The sequence below is a fragment of the Ursus arctos genome, unplaced genomic scaffold, assembly GCF_023065955.2.
Source record: "Ursus arctos isolate Adak ecotype North America unplaced genomic scaffold, UrsArc2.0 scaffold_19, whole genome shotgun sequence".
Taxonomy (NCBI): Eukaryota; Metazoa; Chordata; class Mammalia; order Carnivora; family Ursidae; genus Ursus; species Ursus arctos.
In genome coordinates, this window is record NW_026622863.1 from 41,271,867 (window position 1) to 41,293,231 (window position 21,365).

At 56.8% G+C, this 21,365-nt stretch overlaps 2 protein-coding genes across 9 annotated transcripts; both read left to right on the forward strand.

The window, feature by feature from the left end:
- Positions 1 to 2,295: 2,295 nt before the first annotated feature.
- KIRREL2 (kirre like nephrin family adhesion molecule 2) lies at positions 2,296 to 10,081 on the forward strand. 5 transcript variants are annotated; one of them, XM_057314693.1, is made up of 15 exons: positions 2,296 to 2,566; positions 3,484 to 3,633; positions 3,792 to 3,952; positions 4,318 to 4,468; positions 4,728 to 4,833; positions 4,955 to 5,103; positions 5,412 to 5,539; positions 5,631 to 5,763; positions 6,063 to 6,163; positions 6,308 to 6,527; positions 7,024 to 7,128; positions 7,443 to 7,546; positions 7,888 to 7,953; positions 9,095 to 9,133; positions 9,403 to 10,008. In XM_057314693.1, the coding sequence occupies exons 1-15, from the start codon at positions 2,515 to 2,517 to the stop codon at positions 9,646 to 9,648; spliced, it is 1,911 nt and encodes a 636-aa protein (XP_057170676.1). In that variant the 5' UTR covers positions 2,296 to 2,514; the 3' UTR covers positions 9,649 to 10,008. The 5 variants fall into 5 exon arrangements, with proteins under 5 accessions (XP_057170676.1, XP_026340135.2, XP_057170673.1 ...); XM_026484350.4 differs by adding an exon at positions 2,772 to 2,921 and having other exon boundaries at positions 2,297 to 2,566; positions 9,095 to 10,081; XM_057314690.1 differs by having other exon boundaries at positions 2,298 to 2,566; positions 9,095 to 10,081.
- Positions 10,082 to 11,117: 1,036 nt separating this feature from the next.
- On the forward strand, positions 11,118 to 19,604 carry APLP1 (amyloid beta precursor like protein 1). Of its 4 annotated transcripts, none has more exons than XM_048223856.2 (17): positions 11,118 to 11,323; positions 12,229 to 12,372; positions 13,118 to 13,250; positions 13,478 to 13,590; positions 13,804 to 13,937; positions 14,047 to 14,231; positions 14,699 to 14,829; positions 15,199 to 15,273; positions 16,064 to 16,222; positions 16,301 to 16,429; positions 17,328 to 17,427; positions 17,832 to 17,939; positions 18,184 to 18,210; positions 18,400 to 18,470; positions 18,706 to 18,768; positions 18,900 to 19,043; positions 19,161 to 19,604. In XM_048223856.2, exons 1-17 carry the CDS (start codon positions 11,177 to 11,179, stop codon positions 19,257 to 19,259), a joined length of 1,962 nt encoding a protein of 653 aa, XP_048079813.1. In that variant the 5' UTR covers positions 11,118 to 11,176; the 3' UTR covers positions 19,260 to 19,604. The 4 variants fall into 4 exon arrangements, with proteins under 4 accessions (XP_048079813.1, XP_026340149.1, XP_057170677.1 ...); XM_026484364.4 differs by having other exon boundaries at positions 18,187 to 18,210; XM_057314694.1 differs by having other exon boundaries at positions 13,481 to 13,590.
- The last annotated feature ends 1,761 nt before the right edge of the window (positions 19,605 to 21,365 follow it).

Consider the following 21,365-nt stretch of genomic DNA (forward strand, 5'->3'; position numbering starts at 1 on the left):
GCCCCCCCCCCCGCCCCCAATCAGGTGGTTACGTCTCAGGCAACCTTTACCTACGTCACTGTCTCTCTTTTGTCTCTACGTGTCTATGTTTTTTTTTTTTCTGTCTTTGTTCTCATCTCTATCCCCCACTCCCCATGCTCTGTGTCTCTCACACACCAGACACTCAGTAAATATTTGTTCTCCGGCACACCTGGGTGGCTCAGCTGGTTAAGCAGCTGCCTTCGGCTCAGGTCACGATCCCAGGGTCTTGGGATTGAGTCCTGCATCGGGCTCCTTGCTCAGTGGGGAGCCTGCTCCTCCCTCTGCCTGCCGCTCCCCCTGCTTGTGCACTTGCTCTCTCTATTTCTCTGACAAATAAATAAATGAAAATCTTTAAAAATATATTTTTTCTCAGTCCACATTTGACTACACCTCTTTCTTTTATTTGTGTCTCCATTGCTGAGCCCTCCTGGTTGTCACATCTTTGAATTTTATAACCCTCTCGGCCTGCCCTCCCCACCCCAGCATGCACACACACACTCACAAGGGATAAGCTTCTTCTGCGTGCTTATCTCCTGCAGGAACTGGAACTGCTCATTTCCCCCCCCCCCGCCCCCACCCCTACTCCCTTCTCTGGTCCTCCTCCAGGAACAAGATGAGGCATCTGGTCTGAACCCCCACAGCTCCATCCTCGATGTTCCCTCTAGTCTTTCTTCTTCCCTCCCGTTACTGACTCCTCGCCCTCCCCCACATTTCCTCTCCCAACTGCCCCCCACACCTTCTGGGGAATGGGCTGGATGCAGAGTCAATAGGGGCTCTCACCAGATGGTGTCCCTCAGGGCCAGGGTGTAGAGCTGTCAGTTGCTGGGACCTTTAATTAGCACAAACCTTTCACCCTCCACCTTGGCTGTTTTCCTTCTCTGGATGCTCCTGGGACCTCCCACTCTCCCTTTTTCCATGCCTATGGCCCAAGAGAGCCAGGAAGGGGAAGCGATGTCAAGTGTCTGGAAAAACAGCCTTACTAGCTGACTTCCTCCCAAGACTGGCTCCTAGCTCGTCCTCTGTCAGAATCCAGCCACTGGATTCTCCAAACAGAAGCGGGCTCAGGCCCCCAGACCTAGAAGTCTGGTCCCGAGGACCTACCCCTCTCAGCCTCAGGAGTCCAGGTTTGCAGCTGCTTCTCCCCAGGGACCCAGGAGTTCAGGCCTCCACACACCGCCCCCCCCCCCCAACAGGACTTAGGGCAGATGTTCACTGTCTGTGATTTTCACATCCTCCTGGGCCTGTGTGGGGGCGGGAGAGAGTGGTGGTTAATCCACTGACTCTAAGACTTAAGACCAGATTTTCTGACCCGGTCATCCTGTCAACAGAAGTCTGAACGCCCAGTCTTAGAATCCTGGAGTCCAAGCCCCTGCCATTTGGAGACGCAAGTATCTGAGCTCAGGAACAGCAGAGAACCTGAGTGTGGACCCCCAGTCCCTGCAGGCTCAGGAATATCAGACCCCAGGTCCCAGGCCCCCAGGCCCCACTCGGTCGGCTCGGGGTCCCGCCCACCTGCCCGGCCAGCTGCGCAGCGCACCGGCAGGCCTGCAGCGTGGGAACGCCCCAGCTGGGCGGCATACAGCCGTCAGGACAAGCTGCGCGGTTCCCAGCCTCCCTGCCTGGCCCAGCTCGGGCACCGCCGCCTCCCAGCCGTCGCCCGGCAACCACAGTCGAGTGGGACAAGGGGCTGAGCCTGGACTGCGGGGTCTCGGGAAAGGAGGGGCTGGGGCCTGGATTCCTAGATACTTGGACGTGCTATGGTTTGCAGCGGTAACAAGGCAGGCAGAGGGATATTTTGAGCTGACATTTTGAGGCGAGAACTGAACCCCCTCCTCTTCTCAGGGGTCCCAGTTGCTCCCAGGCACCCCGGTGTCCTCTCCCTGACCCGCAGGCCCACGGGAGCCCCGGGCCCCGCCTCCCCAAGGCGCGGAAACTAGCGAAGCCCGAGGGGCTCCCATTTATAGCTCTGTTTCCACTCTGCGCATTCCCTCCAGGACCTAGGCTGAGCAAGTTTCTTCCACTCTCTTCCCCGCCATGCCCCCCACAAGCCTGGCAGGGTGCAGGTGTACAACCCAGCCGGACGCCCTCCTTCGACCCAGGTGTTCCGGCTCCCAGACCCCAATTTAGGTGGGGCCCCAGCCCGCGGGGAGACCCAGCCCTGCGGTGCCAGCATTCATCCAAGTCTCGGCCGCGGGAGTTTCTCAATGGGAAGGGGCGGGTCTCCCAGGGGGCGGGGCGAGTGGGATCAGGCCCTCCCCGATCTCTCAGAGACCGAGGGCGCGGAAACCGCCTGTGTTTCAGAGTGTTGGAGCCTGCGGCTGGGCCGACTTGGGGAGCTCCAGGCCAGAAACGGGGTGGTTCCTAGCCTGGGGCGAAGAGTCGGGCGCGAAAGGAGCTCCGACCAGGGTGATAAGAGGTGTGCCATTGAGGAAGGAGTTAGCAAGGAAGCCAGTGCAACCCCAAGTCTGCGGGATCTTGGGCGACACATTCAGAATGCTGGTCCCCGCCCTCCTCATCCTCCTCTTCTGCCTCCGAGGACATGCAGGTACCTCGAGGGGCGGGTGAATTTGGGGGAGGATTGTTTGCCAGCTGCCTCTTTACTGGGGTAGATGGAACAGGGTGGGGGTGTGTGTGTGCTCAGACTCCTAGGTCTGCAGGAGAACTCGGGAAGGCTGGACTCCTGGGTCCTGAATGAGGGAGCTAAGCTCATTGCTAAACTCAACCCTGCTCCCCTCACCTGATCCTCCTAGGTCTGTCGCCCCATTTCCTGCAACAACCAGATGACCTGGTGGCACTGCTGGGGGAGGAGGCCCGGCTGCCCTGTGCCCTGGGCGAATACTGGGGGCTGGTTCAGTGGACGAAGGATGGGCTGGCTCTAGGAGGTGAAAGGGACCTGCCAGGTGACACTGTTCTCTCTACCCAGGAAGGGTTGGCTTCAGGTGGAGGTGCTGGAGTTGGGCTGTATATGAAGTTTCTATTTTGATATTTTCAAATTTGGGAAATTGTTGGGCTCAGATAAACACCCGGGAGAACTGAAGTTTTAGCTTCTTCCTTGGGGAGTAGGGGATTTTTATTTGCATTATAAAATATTACATAAACGCAGAAACGCACATAAAACATAAAGGGAAGATTTGCCAAATAGTTCTAAAGTAGACACCCGTGTAACTACTACTCACACCCATTGTCAGCTCCCCAGAACCTTCCTTATTCCTTTCTCCTGTCAGAGCCCTCTGCGCACCCCAGAGGTAGTATCTAATCTGACGTCTATGGTAATTGTTTTCTTGCTTTTTTCTGACCTGTTCACCCACCCCCAAGTTTGCCATACTCTGGACTGGGAGGGGGTTAGAGTCTCTCTGGCCCAGCACCCACTTTTGGGTGTCTTTCTCGTGTGGGATGTCTGGGGAAGGAGTCTGGGGCCAGGAACTCAGAACCATGGTGTGACTGCCTCTTGCTTAACTGCAGGGTGGTCCCGGTACTGGATATCAGGGAATGCAGCCAGTGGCCAGCACGACCTTTACATTAAGCCCGTGGAGCTAGAGGATCAAGCATCATATGAATGTCAGGCTACCCAAGCAGGCCTCCGCTCTCGACCAGCCCAACTGCATGTGCTGGGTGAGGACCCAGCTCACTTGTCCCTGGGAAGCCCAGGGGGACAGCCAGTGCTAGCTGAGTATCAGAATCCAGGGAGCCCAGAGGGGTAGTCAGTGAGAGCTGGGAAGATTGGGGTCTCTGGGCCCAGGATCCAGCTCTGACCCCAATCCACCCCACAGTGCCCCCGGAAGCCCCCCAGGTGCTGGGCGGCCCCTTTGTGTCTCTGGTGGCTGGGGTTCCTGCGAATCTGACCTGTCGGAGCCGTGGGGATGCCCGCCCCACCCCTGAGCTGCTGTGGTTCCGAGATGGGATCCGGCTGGATGGGACCACCTTCTACCAGGTCAGGTCCAAATCCCTATGCATGCCTCGCCCATTGAGGGAAATTTGGGGTCCACTCAGATCACAGGCTTATCCAGAGGAGAGAGGGGCATGGGAGGGAAGAGGTTCAACTGTTGGTACCCTTGGTATGTGATTAAGGGTAAGGACTCCAGAGCCAGACTACCCAGGTTCAAATCCTGGCTCAGCCACTTGCTAGTTGATTGGTCTTGAATTCAAGTTGCTTAACCTCTCGGTCCCTCAGTTTCCTTATCTGTACAATAGGGACAATAATATTCACTTCATAGGGTAATTGTGGAGATTAAATAAAGGCTTAGAAGTGACACTATATAAGGGGTAGATGAAATCATTATTGTTCATAATCTCCAGACCCTGCTGAAGGAAGGAACCACTGGGTCAGTGGAGAGCATCTTATCCTTGACTCCTTCCAGCCATGATGATGGAGCCACCTTGGTCTGTCGGGCCCGGAGCCAGGCCCTGCCGTCGGGGAAGGATACAGCTATTACACTGAGCCTGCAGTGTGAGTGCAGTTGGACAGCGGCCCTTAAGACAGAGGCCCTTGGGGAAAAGGGGGCCTGAGGCTAGACTCCAGGGTATGAGGAAGGAGGAGCTTCTGGACCTGAGCCCTGGTTGAATTGGGACCTGGAGTCCTGGGCTCCTAGCTCAGAAGGAAGAGGAGACTGGGGACCCAGCCTGTGAGAGGCTGGGCATTGGACTCAGGTGCTCCATGGAGGTGTTCCAGGTCCTTGTCCACCGCTGACCATGACACACCTCCACAGATCCCCCAGTGGTGACTCTGTCTGCAGAACCACAGACCGCGCTGGAGGGAGAGAAGGTCACTTTCCTGTGCCAGTCCACAGCCCAACCTCCTGTCACTGGCTATAGGTGAGCGCGAAGGTCACCTCTCCTCAGCCCGGAGCACGGGTTTGGGGAGGACTGCAATTGGGACGTGAGTGGGTGTGCCGGGGGAGCAGGGACAACACGAACAGCCCCACTCCCTCCGCAGGTGGGCAAAGGGAGGCTCCCCGGTGCTCGGGGCCCGCGGGCCGATGTTGGAGGTCGTGGCAGACGCCTCATTCCTGACTGAGCCGGTGTCCTGCGAGGTCAGCAACGCTGTGGGTAGCGCCAACCGCAGCACCGCGCTGGACGTGCAGTGTGAGCCGGGGCGGGGCCCTGGGTGTGGCCAAAGCGGGGCCGACTGTAAAGGGCCAGGGGCTAGAGTGGGGCGTGGTTCCGGTGGAGCCGGAATAGGATGTAGGCCGGGATTGGTTGTGCTGGGTTGGTGCGACGGGGCCGGGGCGGGGCGGGGGCGGGCCGGGGCGTGTGAGCAGAGAGTGTGAGCCGAGTTGCTGTAGACCGCCCGCCTGTATTGGACCCTTGAGGGTGTCGTTTCTGAGTGGCTGATCCCGGGTCAGACGTTGCACCCCTCCCCGGCCATGCGACGCCTCCTCTCTCTCCTCCAGTCGGGCCAGTTCTGCAGGCAAGGCCAGAGCCCTTGTCAGTAGACGTAGGGGAAGACGCTTCCTTCAGCTGTGCCTGGCGCGGGAACCCGCTCCCACGGGTAACTTGGTCCCGCAGCGGGGACGCGCAGGTGAGACCCGATCTGGGGCCTGTGGCCGTGGGTGGCGGTGGACGGGGCTTCCTCTCAAGGTCCTGCCTCTGACGCCCCTACCCTATCCCAGGTGCTGGCCTCCGGCCCCACGCTGCGTCTTCCGTCGGTGGGGCCCGAGGATGCAGGCGACTACGTGTGCAGGGCTGAGCCGGGGCTCTCGGGCCTGGGGGGCGGCGCTGCGGAGGCTAGGTTGACTGTGAACGGTGAGAAAGCGGCGCTCCCTAGAAGACCGGGCGGAGCGGGACTGGGAGCCGGCAGAGCGGGCGAGCTCGAAACGGGAGTGGGCGTGGCCTTGAGAAGGCAGGCTTTGTAGACCGCGGGGCGGGGGGGTAGGAGCCGGACTTAGCGAAGGGGAGCCTCTGAGAGGTTCGGAGTTTATTGAGGGGCGTGGCCTGCTTGATTGGCTTTAGTGCAGAGGGCCAAGACCTGGCCCCGGCTTGTTGAGAATTGGAGTTTCCGAGGGCAGGACCTCTATCTGACTGGTCCACAATCTCCAAACCAGCTCCCCCGATTGTGACCGCCCTGCATTCTGCGCCCGCCTTCTTGAGGGGCCCCGCCCACCTCCAATGTCTAGTCTTCGCATCCCCAGCCCCAGATGCCGTGGTAAGGAAATGTCCCCGCTGTAATGGCCCAGCCGTGATCCCTGACCTCCCACCCCGACCTCCAAAACTGCAATGACAGACACCCTGTCCCTCCTTCCCACCCCTTCCAATCTCCTTAATGACTTTCCTTTTTTTGTGCCCCCAGGTCTGGTCTTGGGATGAGGGCTTTCTGGCGGCAGGGTCGCAGGGTCGGTTCCTGGTGGAGACATTCCCAGCCCCAGAGGGCCGCGGGGGACAGGGCTCAGCCCTGATCTCTGTGCTACACATTTCGGGGACCCAGGAGTCCGACTTTAGCCGGGGTTTCAACTGCAGTGCCAGGAACCGGTTGGGTGAGGCAGGCACCCAGGTCAGCCTGGGCCGTAGAGGTGAGATCCTGGGCCTAAAGACTCCAGATCTGAGGATCCCAAACCCCCAAAACGCCACAATCTCTAAACCAAGGACCTACAAATGCAACAGCCTCAAACCTTGAAAGCCTCAAAACTACAAGTCCCTTGAATCCTGAGACCCCCAAAACAGTAAATTCCTTTAAATATGTAAATATGTAATTCTAAACTGAGAGACCCCCTTACACTTAGGGGCCCCAAAGAAAGGAAGCTCCAAATATGGGGAATTGCAAAGTTTAAAAACGCTCAAACTCTAGGACCCCCTCAAGCCAGGGAGTTTAAACTTGCGGAACCCTTAATTCAAGAGCCCTTAAACCTGAAGGACCCCAATCTAGGGACTACAAACTTGGGTATCCTCAAACTTGGTGACCTTTTGAACGCAGAGACTCCAACCTAAGCAAGCCCTGAATCCCTGTTCCCCAGTTCCTCCTGGGCCTCATACTTGGCCTCCTCAGAACACTCCCTCTCCTCCCTGTAGATTTGCTGCCCACTGTGCGGATTGTGGCTGGAGTGGCTGCTGCAGCCATGACTCTTCTTATGGTCATTATTGGGGTGACCCTCTGCTGCTGGCACCATGGCAAAGGTCAGTGACTGAGCCCTGCCTCAGTTCCAACCCCTAATCCTCCCTCCCCCGGCCCCACTGACTGACCTGGCCTTGACCTGGACTTGACCTGGCCCCAGTCCCACCTCTCTGGTCTTGGCTCACCTTCAGGCCCTGATTCCTCCCTCAAGCCCTATGTCCATCTTCTCAGGGTCACGCTCCTTACCCTCCCAGGTTCTTGTTGTTTCCCAGACTCCTGACCCAACCCAGTCCTCTTTCTTCCTGCTCATTGGTCTCCACAAACTGTGACCCTGCCCCATCCCTTATCTCTACTGCCGCACTGTCTCTGGCTGCAGCCTCTTTCTCCAAGCAAAAGAACCTGGTGCAAATCCCAGGCAGCAGTGAGGGCTCCAGTTCTCAAGGCCCCGAGGAGGAGGAGACAGGCAGCGGCGAGGACCGGGTAGGATGCCAGGGTCCCCAGACCCAACTCTGCCTCTAGAACAATTAGTGACTGGTCCCAACTGTTCTCCCAGTCCCAAGTGGGCCCCCCAACTCAAAGAGGGTCTGAGTCCCAAGTGACCCCAGGCTCAAATGTCCCCCAAGTCCAAATATGCCCCTGACCCAGTTATCCCCTAGAACAAATATGTCTCCAGGGCCCTTTTTCTTGAGTCCACACCCCAGCTCCAGGGGCTCTTGGTCCCTCCTGCCCAGTCTCTACTGTCTAGCTAAGGGTTGTCAGGGTCTGGCACTGGGCCAGGAGGACCCTCTGAGCACTCCCTCTCACTACGCACCCTACCCCAGGGCCCCATCGTGCACAAGGAACACAGTGACCTGGTTCTGGATGAGGAGGGGGCTCTGGAAAGCAAGGTGAGTATTGGAAAGGGAGGGGTTCCCTTCACTGAGTCTCCAGCTCTCTCCCTACTTGGTCCACTCCTTTTTTACTCTGTTGCCCCCAGCCCTGGGACCTAGCCCCCTTCACCCGCTCTTCCTGCCTCCGAGCTACTTCACTCACCTCTACAGCCTGTTGGCACACCTGCTGATTACACCCACAAATCTGTCCAGCCTTGGCCTCCCTCTTGAGCTTTCCCATCACAGGCCCACCTCAGGCCTCCTGGATGCCTCTGCCAGGCCCCTTCCACCTACCAGGTCCCACACTGGCCTCACATCTCCCCTGCCCCTCCTTTGGGATCCCCTCTTTTGAGCTCCACTGACCTCAGTCCCCAGTCCAGAGCCCTTCTCTGTCTCCTCTGTACATAGCACATGCCACTCTATTGGCCTGAAACACTACTTTCTTTCCCATACCTACCTAATTCTGTCCTATATTCCTCTGGTCTTGACTCAAACATTTCTTGTTCTAGAAAGCCCATGCTTCCCTCATCACAGCCCTGATGATACTGTGTTCCGCCTGTCACAACCAGGACCACTCTGTCCTGGCTTCCTGTCCCAGCCCTGAAATCCTGCTTGTGCTTCCCCATCAAGCCTTATCCCTCTGCCTGTCCTTTCCCCATCACTACCCTGACGCCTCTGGACTCTGGGGATTTGCCATGTCCTCTTTGGCCTGGGATCTCCTTGAAGGCAGGGGACCCCAGTCTCTCCCCATGAGAGTCACCTCCAGCAACAGCATAAGGCATGACACAGAATCAGAGCTTTGGGGCTGGGGGCAGATGAATGAATAACTTGGTCTCAATCTCTCTGTTCCCCGCTGCATCTCCTTCCACACCACCAGGACTTAGCAGGCCTATATCTCTCTGTTGCTGCCTTTCTCTGCCCATTTCCTTCTGTCCCTTTGTCTCTTGTCACTGTTTTTCTGTCCCACTTGGTCTTCCTATCAGTCTATATGTCTATCTCTGTCTCTGGGTCTCTGCTTGCTCCTGTTTCTGTCTTTCTGTCTCTCTCTAGGTCTTGCTTTAAGTGTGTCTCTCCATTAGGGACCCTAACCTCCCTCCCCCCCCCCCCCCCCCCGCTTTATATACTCACATAACTTAACAAATCCCATTTGTCCCCTCAGGATCCAACCAATGGTTACTACAAGGTCCGAGGAGTCAGTGTGAGCCTGAGCCTTGGTGAAGGCCCTGGAGGAGGCCTCTTTCTGCCGCCCCCCTCCCCCCTTGGACCTCCAGGGACTCCTACCTTCTATGATTTCAACTCACACCTAGGCATGGTCCCCCCCTGCAGACTGTATAGAGCTCGGGCAGGTTATCTCACCACACCCCACCCTCGAGCTTTTACCAGCTACAGCAAACCTACATCCGTTGGACCCCCAGATCTGGCCCCCAGGACTCCACCCTTCCCATATGCTGCCTTCCCCATACCTAGCCACCCACGTCTCCAGACTCATGTATGACACCTCTCCAAGTGAAGAGTCCTGGAATCTTCAACTTGCCACAATGGATTGTCCTGATTTTTGAGGAACCAGAACAAGTTGGTGACCTTCCTCCTCCAAAACTGAACATTGATGGGAGAGAAAGATCATTACAATTGTCTGGATCACTGGTGTACAGTCAAGTCAGCCAAAGGGGTTGCCCCAAGTGGGAGCAAAGTGGTCACTATTCCCCTGTGTAAAAGGGATTCAAGATGGCAGATGGGCTCTTTGTAGAGGGATGGAGACAGGGGGTGTGATAGGAGTTAGGGGCAGGGGTGGAAGTTATTTCCAGACATTGAAAGAAGAGATTTCAAAATGACCACCTGTGTTGATAAGACAGGCAACATAGGACAGATTTAGATGGAAGCCAGGCCAGGCCCTGTCCTGGTTCTCCCTGACGGGCACTTTGCTTGGCCAATGAAAGTGCAGCCAAGATGGTCGCTCACTCTCTGGGAACCTAAGATGGCACTATCTTGATTCCACCCAATTTCCTTAAAGGCCCTGGAAGAATTGAATCCAAGGAGTGAGGACAGGGTGAGAACTGTCATGAGAAGAGGGGAGTAGGGTGGGGTGGGTGGGGGTGGAATCTGGGGATGAGAATATTTATGTTTAATAAAAAAAAGGTTGAGAAGTGAATGTGTCTTGGGGATTCTCCTAGCATTGTTACCCTCCACAAGGAAGGGGTCCATTGAATCTGCCCCAAGGCCCTTCCTCTACCCTAGGCAATGAAGTGGCTGTAGGAACAAAACCATGAGCCACCTCCCAATCCTTTGCTACCCATTTAGCACTCCAGGCTCTTTTGATATACATGTACACGTACACGCACAGATGCACATACATGACAGGGCTGCTCCATTTGGCTTGGGGAAGACAGAATTCTAGTTATTTGAGGAGACAAAGCAGTGAGCCCTGAAGAGGAGGTGGGGAGGGGGAGGCTCGGGGTGTGAGAATAGAAATGCCATGGTCCTCAAAGCAAGGATGGGTTGAGACCCTTGTCCTGGAGTGCTGGGCACCTGGCTCAGGTCATTCTTAAAGAAAGGTCCTGGGGGCTTTGGTTTATGAATCCTTGAGCTAGGAATTAGAGGTCCAGACACCTGGGATCCTTGGAAAGCAGAACAGAAGGCAGAACTCCCTGAGTCTTAGGGAAAAAGGGCAGGGGCTTAGTCTCTGGTCTTGAAAATAAAGGTGCCTGCAGCCCAGACTCCTGGGTCTGAGTGAGAAGGGGACTGGGTCTCAACTGCTGTGTCCTTGATTAGGGAAATTTCCGAGGCCTGTATTCCTGGGACCTCAAGAGAGGAATTTGCTGGGGGGAGAGGTCTCCAATGCTGGCATGTTCGGAAGAGAAGGCTGATTTGCGAGTGTCCGGGTGTGAGGGAAGAGAAAGCTGGGGGTGAGGGTCCCGAGGAAAGGCTCAAAACGGCGGAGCCTATGACCCAGACTCCTGGCTAGGCCCTTGCATGAGGTGGGACTCCCGGAATCTCTAGGAGGCGGGGGCCTGGCGCTGGCTCCCACCCGGGGTTCCAGAGCTGCTCCACTTTGCGCAGAGCCGCCACGCTATTGTCCTGGCTGGGAAGGCGGGGCCGGCGTGGGGCGGGGCTGGCGGCGCCGGCGCAGCCCGCGGGCGGCGGGAGGAGGAGGCGGCGGCGGCGGTGGCGCTGGGAGCTCCTGTCACCGCTGGGGCCGGGCCGGGCGGGAGTGCAGGGGACGTGAGGGCGCGAGGGACGGGACATGGGGCCCACCAGCCCCGCCGCTCGCGGTCTGGGCCGCCGCCGGGGCCCGCCGCCGCTGCCGCTGTTGCTGCCGCTATTGCTGCTCCTTCTGCGCGCGCAGCTCGCCGTCGGGAGCCTGGCCGGTGGGAGCCCCGGCGCGGCCGAGGTGAGGCCCGGCCGGGTCCTGGGGGATGGGGGAAGGGGCGGGACCGGGCCTTGGACCCGGACGCGGACACGTCCAGGGCAGAAAGCGCAGTCTTTCCAGCCAAGTGGCCAGCCCCCATACGCCCCTAACGGCACTAGGCATTCATGAACCTTGGAGTTCAGGCCCCAGCATCCCCATCTTCTGTCCTCCCAGCCGCCTCGCGCCCCTAGCTTAGGACCTGGCTGTTCCAGAGCCTCTGATCCCCAAAGTCTAGCCCCCTCAGACCCTCTTGACCTAGGTGACTCAGCCCCAACCCCTTCCCACCTGAACATGGGACCCACCAGACAGTAAGACACCTGGATCCAAGAATGTTGGCCCCTTGCATCCTCTGGACCCATTTGAGGGCCCCCTCAGCCTCCCAGAACCCAGGAGTCTAGGTCTTCAGCCACCAGCCCCCGACCTGGGATGTTGCTCTCCAGCCCTCAAAGGATTGGTGTCCAGGCCTGCAGGGCCCTGAAGCCAGGCCTTGTCGTCTTTGCACTGGAGAGTGGGACCCTGAGCTAGGGATGGAGGGAGGAGGGGCCAGAACGCCTGGGTTCTGGCCTCCTCCCCCGCGATTCCGTTTTAACCCCTTCGGGCTCCAGTGCGGCTGCGCCGGGGTGGGGGCGGAGCCTGTCTCCGGGGCGACAAAGCCGCGAGACTCCCGGGGGACCCGGGTCGCCATAGCAACGGGAGAGCTGGGGCGCCCCCGCCCTGTGGGAGCTGTTTCCCGGGGAACGGTACCTCTTAGGAGGCGGGTGCGCGATGCTTTGTGGAGGGGGCTGGTGCTGGGGGTCCGAACCCCTCGGTCCTAAGGAGCAAAGATTCAGGGGACCCACGTGCCAGCTTCCCGGGGCCCTCTCTGACCCCTCCGACCCGACCCTCAGGCCCCGGGGTCGGCCCAGGTTGCTGGACTGTGCGGGCACCTAACCCTTCACCGGGACCTGCGCACCGGCCGCTGGGAACCAGACCCACAGCGCTCGCGACGCTGTCTCCGGGACCCGCAACGCGTGCTGGAATACTGCAGACAGGTGGGCGGGACCTACTGGGAGGGGCGTGGTCAGCGGGAAAGTGGTTCGGAGACTAGGCCGCGTCGCCCAAAAGAAGCTAGTGGTACAAAAGGCATGGTCCAGGGAGAATGAAGGCTCTAGGTAGGCAGGGAAAGCTAGGGGGCGTGGCCAAGGAAGAGGCGAATTTAGGATAGGGCAGGACCTGTTTTTGAGAAACTAGGTCAGGAAAGGAGAACCGTGCAAAGAGGGCCAGCTAAGGACGGTAACCAGTGAAGAGACGGAGCTTAGCAATCTGTGGTGGGCTCCTTAAAGATAGGGGTATAGGTGGGCGTGGCCAGAGGAGAGGCGGGGCTAAGAAAAAAGACCTTTTGGACCTGCAAGGTAGGAAAAGGGGTGGAGCCCAATGGGAGTAGAAAGCTACGAGGCGTGGCTACGAAAAGGCAGTTCTAATACAAAAAGAAGGGATGCTTCCTGAGAAGCCAAACAGAGGAAGAGGTGAGGCTTAAAGGAGGGCCAAACCTATTGGGGGAGGGGACAGAGGTGACCAGGAGAGAGGTGGGTTTTGGGGTGGTTGGCGGGGCTTCCGAGGGAGAGCTACTGGGGGTGTGGGTAGGGGGCCTGCTGGCTTAGATATCTTAAGACCGATTCTGTGGAGAAGCAGAGCCTAGGGAGATCACTAGAGCCTTGAAAAGGGACATGGCCAGTGGAGAAGCTCGGCTGGCAGGGGTGAGGCTGTGGGTTGATCGCCCCTACCCGGTGCCCCCAGATGTACCCGGAGCTGCAGATTGCGCGTGTGGAACAGGCGACACAGGCCATCCCCATGGAGCGCTGGTGCGGGGGTGCCCGAGGTGGCCGTTGTGCCCACCCCCACCACCAGGTTGTGCCTTTCCGCTGCCTGCGTGAGTCACAGGCTGGGGCAGGGTATTAGAAGTGGGGGGTCTCCCAGGGGTGAGATTCTGGGCCCTGGGCTCAGGTTCACATTGGAGATCTGGACGTCTGGTGCCAGAGTGGGGCAGAGAAACCTCTGAGGATAAAATGCCTGGATTCTGAGGAGGGTGGAGCTAGTGTCTGTGGGAAGGTCTCACTGTGGTGCCACCCCCCCCCCCCCCCCCCCCCCGTTCCCCAGCAGGTGAATTTGTGAGCGAAGCCCTGCTGGTGCCTGAAGGCTGCCGGTTCTTGCATCAGGAGCGCATGGACCAGTGTGAGAGTTCCACGCGGAGGCATCAGGAAGCACAGGAGGTCAGGACTCTGGCCCATCCATCCTCACCCCCTAGAACCCAGGAGTCCAGTCCCCTCCAGAACCTGAGTCTGGGCCTCAGCCCCCTCTTCCCACTGGGACAGAATCAGGAATCCAGGCTACAGCCCCATCAGTCCTCAAGACCTAGGCATCCAAGCTCCCCTCTACCCTCTCCTAACCCACAATCCTGGCATCTGGGCCTACTCTTCCCACAGGCCTGCAGTTCCCAGGGCCTCATCCTGCATGGCTCGGGCATGCTTTTGCCCTGTGGCACAGATCGGTTCCGAGGTGTGGAGTATGTGTGCTGCCCCCCTCCGGTGACCCCTGATCCGTCTGGGACAGCAGTTGGGTGAGTGGGAGGGGACCCTCCATGCCCATCACAAGGCTCCTGAGGCAGGAAATGGAAGCCTGGGGGCGGGGTTCAGATTCTCATTGCCTTGAGTCTTCTGTTCCCTCAGAGACCCCTCCACCCGGTCCTGGCCCCTAGGGGGCAGAGTAGAGGGGGGTGAGGATGAGGAAGAAGAGGAATCCTTCCTACAGCCAGTAGACGATTATTTCGTGGAGCCCCCAAGGGCTGAAGAGGAAGAAGAGGAGGAAAGAATTCTACCCTCAAGCTCCCATAGCCCTGCAGCGGTCAGCAAAGGTGAGACAGTCTCTGGACCCTTAGTTCCCTCTACCCTGGAGGAAGGATGCTTTAAGGGAGCCTTGGTGTAGGGGCATCTTTAGGAGGGACCTGTTGGGGAGAGACCCAACTGGGGGGGGGGGGGGAATGGAAGGGATGGGAGTAACTTTGGATAAAGAAGAGGTGGAAGAGCTGTCCTGTGAAGACTGCAAAGGATGGGGTTGGTTTGGGGGTACCTGGAGGTGGAGGAGCCCTCTGGTTGTTCCTAAGGGTTATTTTGGGGAAGCTGAAGGATGGTATAATGGGTTCCTAACCTTTGCAAGAACAGGCCCAGTTCAGAACCAGATCTCTCATGATGCCCCACAGCAGCTTATGGTTATGTGGACACATGGTGGCCTCCAGTGTGCTCTAGGAAATGCAGTTCTCCAGGAAGGGAAGGTGACCTGGAGATGGGCTTCAGGCTGATTCCCTGGTTCCTGGCCTTGCAGTGACCACCACCCCAAGGCCCACAGATGGTGTGGATGTGTACTTTGGCATGCCTGGAGAAATCAGCGAGCATGAGGGGTTCCTGCGGGCCAAGATGGACCTGGAGGAACGTAGGATGCGCCAGATTAATGAGGTGATGATCCTGGGAGCCCCAGGATTTCCCACAACACAGAACTCCCTAAATAAACACAGGCACACATTGAGGCTGCCTCCAAGGACTCCCCAAGCCCCCAGCAACCCCTGGACCTCAACACCACCTCTAGGATGATCAGGGGTCCCTGACCTACCTAGAATCCCACTGAGATGCCACCGAGATTCTAGGGAAACTCTGGGACACTGTATTCTTCTACTTTAAAATCCTTCAGAGCCTTAACCTCTTGTGAACCCAAGAGCCAGTGGGACCTAAGGGATCTGGAGCCTCCGAAGTCTTGAAGAGGGATTGGGGGACTCACTGGGTAGAGCAGGGTAGATTCCAGGATCCTGAAGCTCCCCTTGATACTAGGTGATGCGTGAATGGGCCATGGCAGACAACCAGTCCAAGAACCTGCCGAAGGCTGACAGACAGGCCCTGAATGAGGTAGGACGCCCTCTAGCCTGTCTGACTCTCACGCATCCACTACCCGGGACACACCTGGTCTCGGCCTGGTTCCCACCTCACTCAGTTCCACCCCTTCCTAGTGATATCGGTCTCTCCTGGCCCCACCCCTCTCGGCCTATGTCTGACCTGACATTTCTCTCCTCCTCAGACTGGCCATGTTTTGTCTACTCTTAACTTGATCCTTACCTCTGAGGGCCAGCTCTGTGGTCGTCCCCAGCTGAGCCCCTGCAGATGCAGCCCGCCCCCGGCCTTCTCAGGCCCCTCCCCCTGACTCTGGTCCCACCCCTCTGCTCTCACTTTTACTCAGTCCCTCCTCACTAGGCCCAGCCCCGTGACTCACCTGTCACCTTTAAGCCTCGCTCAGGTTAGCCCATTCCCTGACTCCTGCTCCACTCCTCTCATCCGGTTCAGGCACAGACCATCTCCAGTTGGCCCCGCCCAGGCCTAGAGCCTTACCTGTCCTATAACACTTGGAAAGTATTTCCCCTAAATACAAGCCAGCTCAGTTCCTAGATTGTTCCAACCCAGTACAGTTTACCTCCTCAGGTCAGCTCCCAGTTGGCCTGGTCCTGCCTGCACTCTGCCTGACCTTGTATCCCCACCCCTTCCAGCCAGTGACCTGTGATCTACTCCCACCCTAGGGTTGATTCTACCCATGCCTAGACCCACAGCACCCTCCCCACCCCCAACTTGGCTCTAGAGCCCTGCCTTTCCAGACTGCCTTTGACTCGGACTTTCACCCATCTTCACCCTTCCTGGCCTTCACCAGCACTTCCAGTCCATTCTGCAGACCCTGGAGGAGCAGGTGTCTGGTGAGCGACAGCGCCTGGTGGAGACCCACGCCACCCGAGTCATCGCCCTTATCAACGACCAGCGCCGGGCTGCCTTGGAAGGTTTCCTGGCGGCACTGCAGGGGGATCCGCCTCAGGTGTGGGAGCTGCGGGGGCAGAGGGCGGAGGGTGAGAAGGTCTGGGGCAGGCCCAGGCAGCCTTCGTCCCTTCCCCAGGCGGAGCGCGTCCTGCTGGCACTACGGCGTTACCTGCGGGCCGAGCAGAAGGAGCAAAGGCACACGCTGAGGCATTTCCAGCACGTGGCTGCTGTGGACCCTGAGAAGGCCCAGCAGATGCGCTTCCAGGTGCTCACATCCCTATCACTCCAGCTCCCGAATACCCCGTTCTCCCTCCGACCCCTGTGTCTGGGACCCCATCCCTTAGACGCTCTTTCTGTCCCTTGGACGCCCTTCCTGTCCCTGGCAACCCCCCACCTCTGTGCCTTAGGACCCTTTCCAGCCCCTTGGATCCCTACTCCCTGACCCTGAAACACTGCCCTCACCCCCCACCCCTCCACCACCACCCCTGTGCCTTTGACCCCCTTCTTGTCCCTTGGATTCCTACTTCCTTTCCCAGAATCCCTCTCTTGGGCCTTATACCCTGTACCTGTCCTTCCGCTCTCCTTTCTCCCTAACCCCCTTGTTTTCCATGCAGCCCTTGCTCTGTGCCCCCAGATCCTAATTCCTATTTCTTGGATGTTCTCTCCCTGTCTCTCACTACCCCATTCTACGCTTTTGAACTCCAAGTCTTGCCCTTGAACATCATTTCTATAGGACCCTCTAATCCCACTTCCTTTTCTGTAACCCCTGAAACCTCACTTTCTTTTCCTCAGACCCTACTTTCTGCTCCTCCTACTCACTCTCGTCCGCTTCCTGTCGTCTATGCCATATTCCCTGTATCCTGTACTTGTATTGTCTCTTGCGCACTTTTCCCAGTGACTACTCCTTTCCCTTCCGCCTTACTTCCTTTTCCAAGCCCCTCACTTCCTGTCTGCTGTACACCTTTTTCTTTTCCTTTTATTCTGCTTCTCCTCCTCCAGTTTTCTTCCTCCTGTGGCCCAATTTTTGGCCTTTGTACCGTACTTCCTGTCCATTGTATATGCTACTTTTCTTTGGGCCTGTTGACCTTCCTGATTCACCCTTCCTCAGTTTCCTGATCTCTCCTTGATGCCCCGTTCATCCTTCATGCTTACCTCCCCCACAGGTGCAGACCCACCTTCAAGTCATTGAAGAAAGAATGAATCAGAGCCTGGGGCTGCTTGACCAGAACCCCCGCCTGGCTCAGGAGCTGCGGCCCCAGATCCGTGAGTGCCTGTGACCCCTGGTTCCCGTTCCAGGGCTTCTTAAGGCAGGGCCCCACCTTCCGTTGGTTAAAGCAGGTGACAAACCCAGTCCAGATTCAAAGGAAGGGGCCCCCATGAGAGAACGAACACCAGAAAGCGTGACCTACCGCAGCCCCCAGATCTGTTGTGACTTCCTCCCGGATATCCCACACGTGAGCCTGCTCTTTAAAGAAGCCGTTCTCTTGAAACTTCAACCTTCATCCTCCCTGCCAAGGGGCGTCTCCATCTAGCTCCCCACTTTCCCAGATCACACTTACGGCTACGCCAGATCATGCTACTATTAGGATGCCATTTATTCACCCAGTTTTGTTTTGTGGCATCCCTACGCTCACGATCTCGACCCCCTTTCTGCCTGTTCCCCTCAGAGGAGCTCCTCCACTCTGAGCACCTGGGTCCCAATGAATTGGAAGCCCCCGCCCCCGGGGGCAGCAGTGAAGACAAGGGTGGTCTGCAGCCTCTGGATTCCAAGGACGGTAAGTTAACCCAAATATAGATAGCCCAGACTTTGGGGGACAGGCACCCAACCTCAAGTCTAGTCCCCTAAAGTCTGAGGGTATCTTAGCCACAACAGTGAGTGGGAGAGGATAGAAACGGATGTCCAAGGTTGTGGAGGCCTCTGTAGGCCTTGGGCCCTTGGGAGGGTGTGTCTCCACCCTTTCCTTGATGATGCCCTCCTTTCTTCACTATTCCACCTGTCTTGCCTCCTCTGCCTGCCAGCAGACACCCCCATGGCCCTTCCAAAAGGTGAGTATCTCCCAGAATAGACCCCAGCCACCAAATCCCTCTAGTCCCTAAGCCCAGAATGGAAAAGAGTCCATGCGTGGGGAGCACCAGACCTGCTGGGGTAGAGTCCGGTGCCCCTTCTGACCACCTTCTCAGGCAGGGGTAGCACCGTTCTTGACTCTCAGGAGTAAGATAGGACTTGGGGGTTAGGGTCCACAGAACAAGATGCTGCATCCCCTGGGAAGGAGAAGATGTCCCCGCTGGAGCAGTATGAGCGAAAGGTAAGTTAGACCTGTAGGTGCCTGAGGGTGGATGGGAGAGGGGTCCTGGACTCCAAGGTCTGAAGGAGGAGGGTGTCAGGGGTTTGGATTCCTTGGCCTGAGGGAAGAAGGGATTGAGGACATGGACTTTGGGGTCCTAGGGAAGAAGAAGGCTGGGGGACGCCCTGTCGGGGCCCAGGGGAGGAGGAGGCTGGGGCCCAGACTCCTGAGTCCCTGACACCTCCTGCTCCCCCAGGTGAATGTGTCTGTTCCAAGGGGTTTTCCTTTCCACTCATCGGAGATTCAGAGAGATGAGCTGGTAAGAGGAGGACTATTCTGGGTACCTAGGGGGAGAGGTCAGAAGTCAGTAGCTAGGCTGTGACTCCCAAAGCCACACAGGGCCTTGGTGAGCCTCAAAGATGTCCCCTGCCCCATGTCCTCTCCGCACAGGCACCAGCCGGGACAGGTGTGTCCCGAGAGGCCGTGTCTGGGCTGCTGATCATGGGAGCAGGTGGGGGCTCCCTGATCGTCCTCTCCCTACTGCTCTTGCGCAGGAAGAAGCCCTATGGGGCTATCAGCCATGGAGTGGTGGAGGTGAGAGACAAACACATGGGATGGGGGGGGGGGTGTTCCAGAGCCTGGGCACAGAGGAACTGTGAGATCTGCGGTCAGGTCCCTATGCCCCTCTGTTCCTCCCGGCCCGTACTGCAGGTGGACCCCATGCTGACCCTGGAGGAGCAGCAGCTGCGTGAACTGCAGCGTCATGGCTATGAGAACCCCACCTACCGCTTCCTGGAGGAACGACCCTGAACCAGCCCCTTTCACCCTCTTTGGCTGAGCCCAGACCTTCCCTCTACCTAGAGCCCCAGAACCCCAGCTCCCAGCCTGGGGGGCGGGGTCTTGAAAATGTTCATTTCACACTCTTTGTGAGGGGGCTGGAAATTCTTATTTCCCCTTTCCAATTCCAAATTCCATTCCCAAGAAATCCCCAGGTACTCCCAGCTGCCTCCCTGTTTGGGACTTCCTCACCTTAATTTATTTTATAAGTTAATTTATTGTTCCTTAAGGTGATCACCACCTTGGTCCCAGTGTCTGTTGTTTCCTAGAATTCACCCTCCCGTGTGCTCTCCACTAACAACCCAATAAAATCCTGTTCCCCACCATGCCATCGTGCGTCTCTGTGGGGAAATCAGCGTGTACTCATAGCTCTGGACGCCGGTGTGGATCCCTGCCCAGGCCTCCTTCACCTCTTCAAACAGTATGAAGGATTTTTAAATCCGGGCGGAGATTGTACGAAGGGCCAGAATTGGCTTGCATGTGGCCGGGCCCAAAGGCTGGATAGACTCCCCTTGCCCACTCAGGAGCTTTCCGTGCTGCTGAACGGTTCATTACTTCAAGACCTCTGTTTGCTGAATCCCGGGACAGACTGCAAGGAAGCTGTGTTCTGGCAGCTTCACCCTCACACTCAATCACACACAGCATCCACCCCCACCTGCGATCCTAAAGAGGGACTGAGAATCTTGAACCCCTCTTCCCATTCACATGTTTGTTTTTTTAAGATTTTATTTATTTATTTGATAGAGAGAGACACAGCCAGCGAGAGAGGGAACACAAGCAGGGGGAGTGGGAGAGAAAGAAGCAGGCTCCCAGCAGAGAAGGGAGCCCAATGCAGGGCTCGATCCCAGGACCCTGGGATCACACTCTGGGCCAAAGGCAGACGCTTAGCACCTGAGCCACCCAGGCGCCCCTCACAGGTTTTCATCCCTTCTTTGGGAGGCAACAGGAATCCCCCGATGTGTGGAAATTCCAGTTACGTGTCCCAGAGAGGGGAATGTGATGTCTGCAAATGCCTACTGGAATTTAAATCTTCATGCACCCCATCTTGTGACGTTGGGGTTAGCCCTCTGCAGATGCTGTTACCTGTCCCAAGAGGGTTGTTATGGAAACTAAAAAGGTTAATAGTTGTGGAGATGTTAGAAGTATGCCTGCTACTCCACAAGTATTTGTTAAATAAATTTTAGAACATTATGACAGCAAATACTCTTAAGGCACTCACCCTGTGCCAGAGCTTTTTACATATATTGACACACTTAATCATTACTTCTATCCCATGAAGGAGGTACTGTGACTATTCCCATTTATAGGTTAAGAAATGGAGATAAGTTACATCACATGTCCTTGGTCACCATCTAGGAATGGTCAGAGCTAGGGATTTAACCCAGGCAACCTGGCTCCAGTCTCCATACTCAGTCATTTTGCTAACCTGCTGTCTAGTAATTCGAGGCTGTCCCATATTCTGTTCAGGCTGTGCATTGCAAAATTCCAAGTGATACCATTCACGTTCTAGACACTGTAGATTTGCATTTTTACCACAACTTCCCAGCAGGTGGCAGTAATATGTCATGTTTTAATGTCAGCTTAGTACACAATTTTCTGACAGATGGACTAGGGAGGAAGCACCTAGAGTTAGATATTCTTCTGAAGAGCCTATGAGCTCAGAGTGTCTCTTCATAATATATACATGTAAATACAAGTCATGTATTTTAAATATAGACGTGGTAGGCATTGGGAGGAAGATGCCTACATGAGGCAAGTTGGATACAATGCCACAGCTTCTTGGGAGAATCCAGTTTCCAACATCATTCTGATACCGGTTATACCTGTAGTTGTACTGAGACAACCCCAGCAGAAATCTATGACGAGCACCACGGATAGGGGAAAATGCTGCCTTTGGGTTTTCACAGTCAAGGGCAATCAACAGGCTAACAATGAATAAGGAGCTCCAGGCGGGAGGGACAGGAAGTGAAAGGCCATTTTGTTCACTATGCTCAGGGTGTGATTCCTTAATAATATTTACCTATTAATGGCGATACTTAGGGTAATTAATTTTAAAACGCTTATAGTTGAAATTCCAGC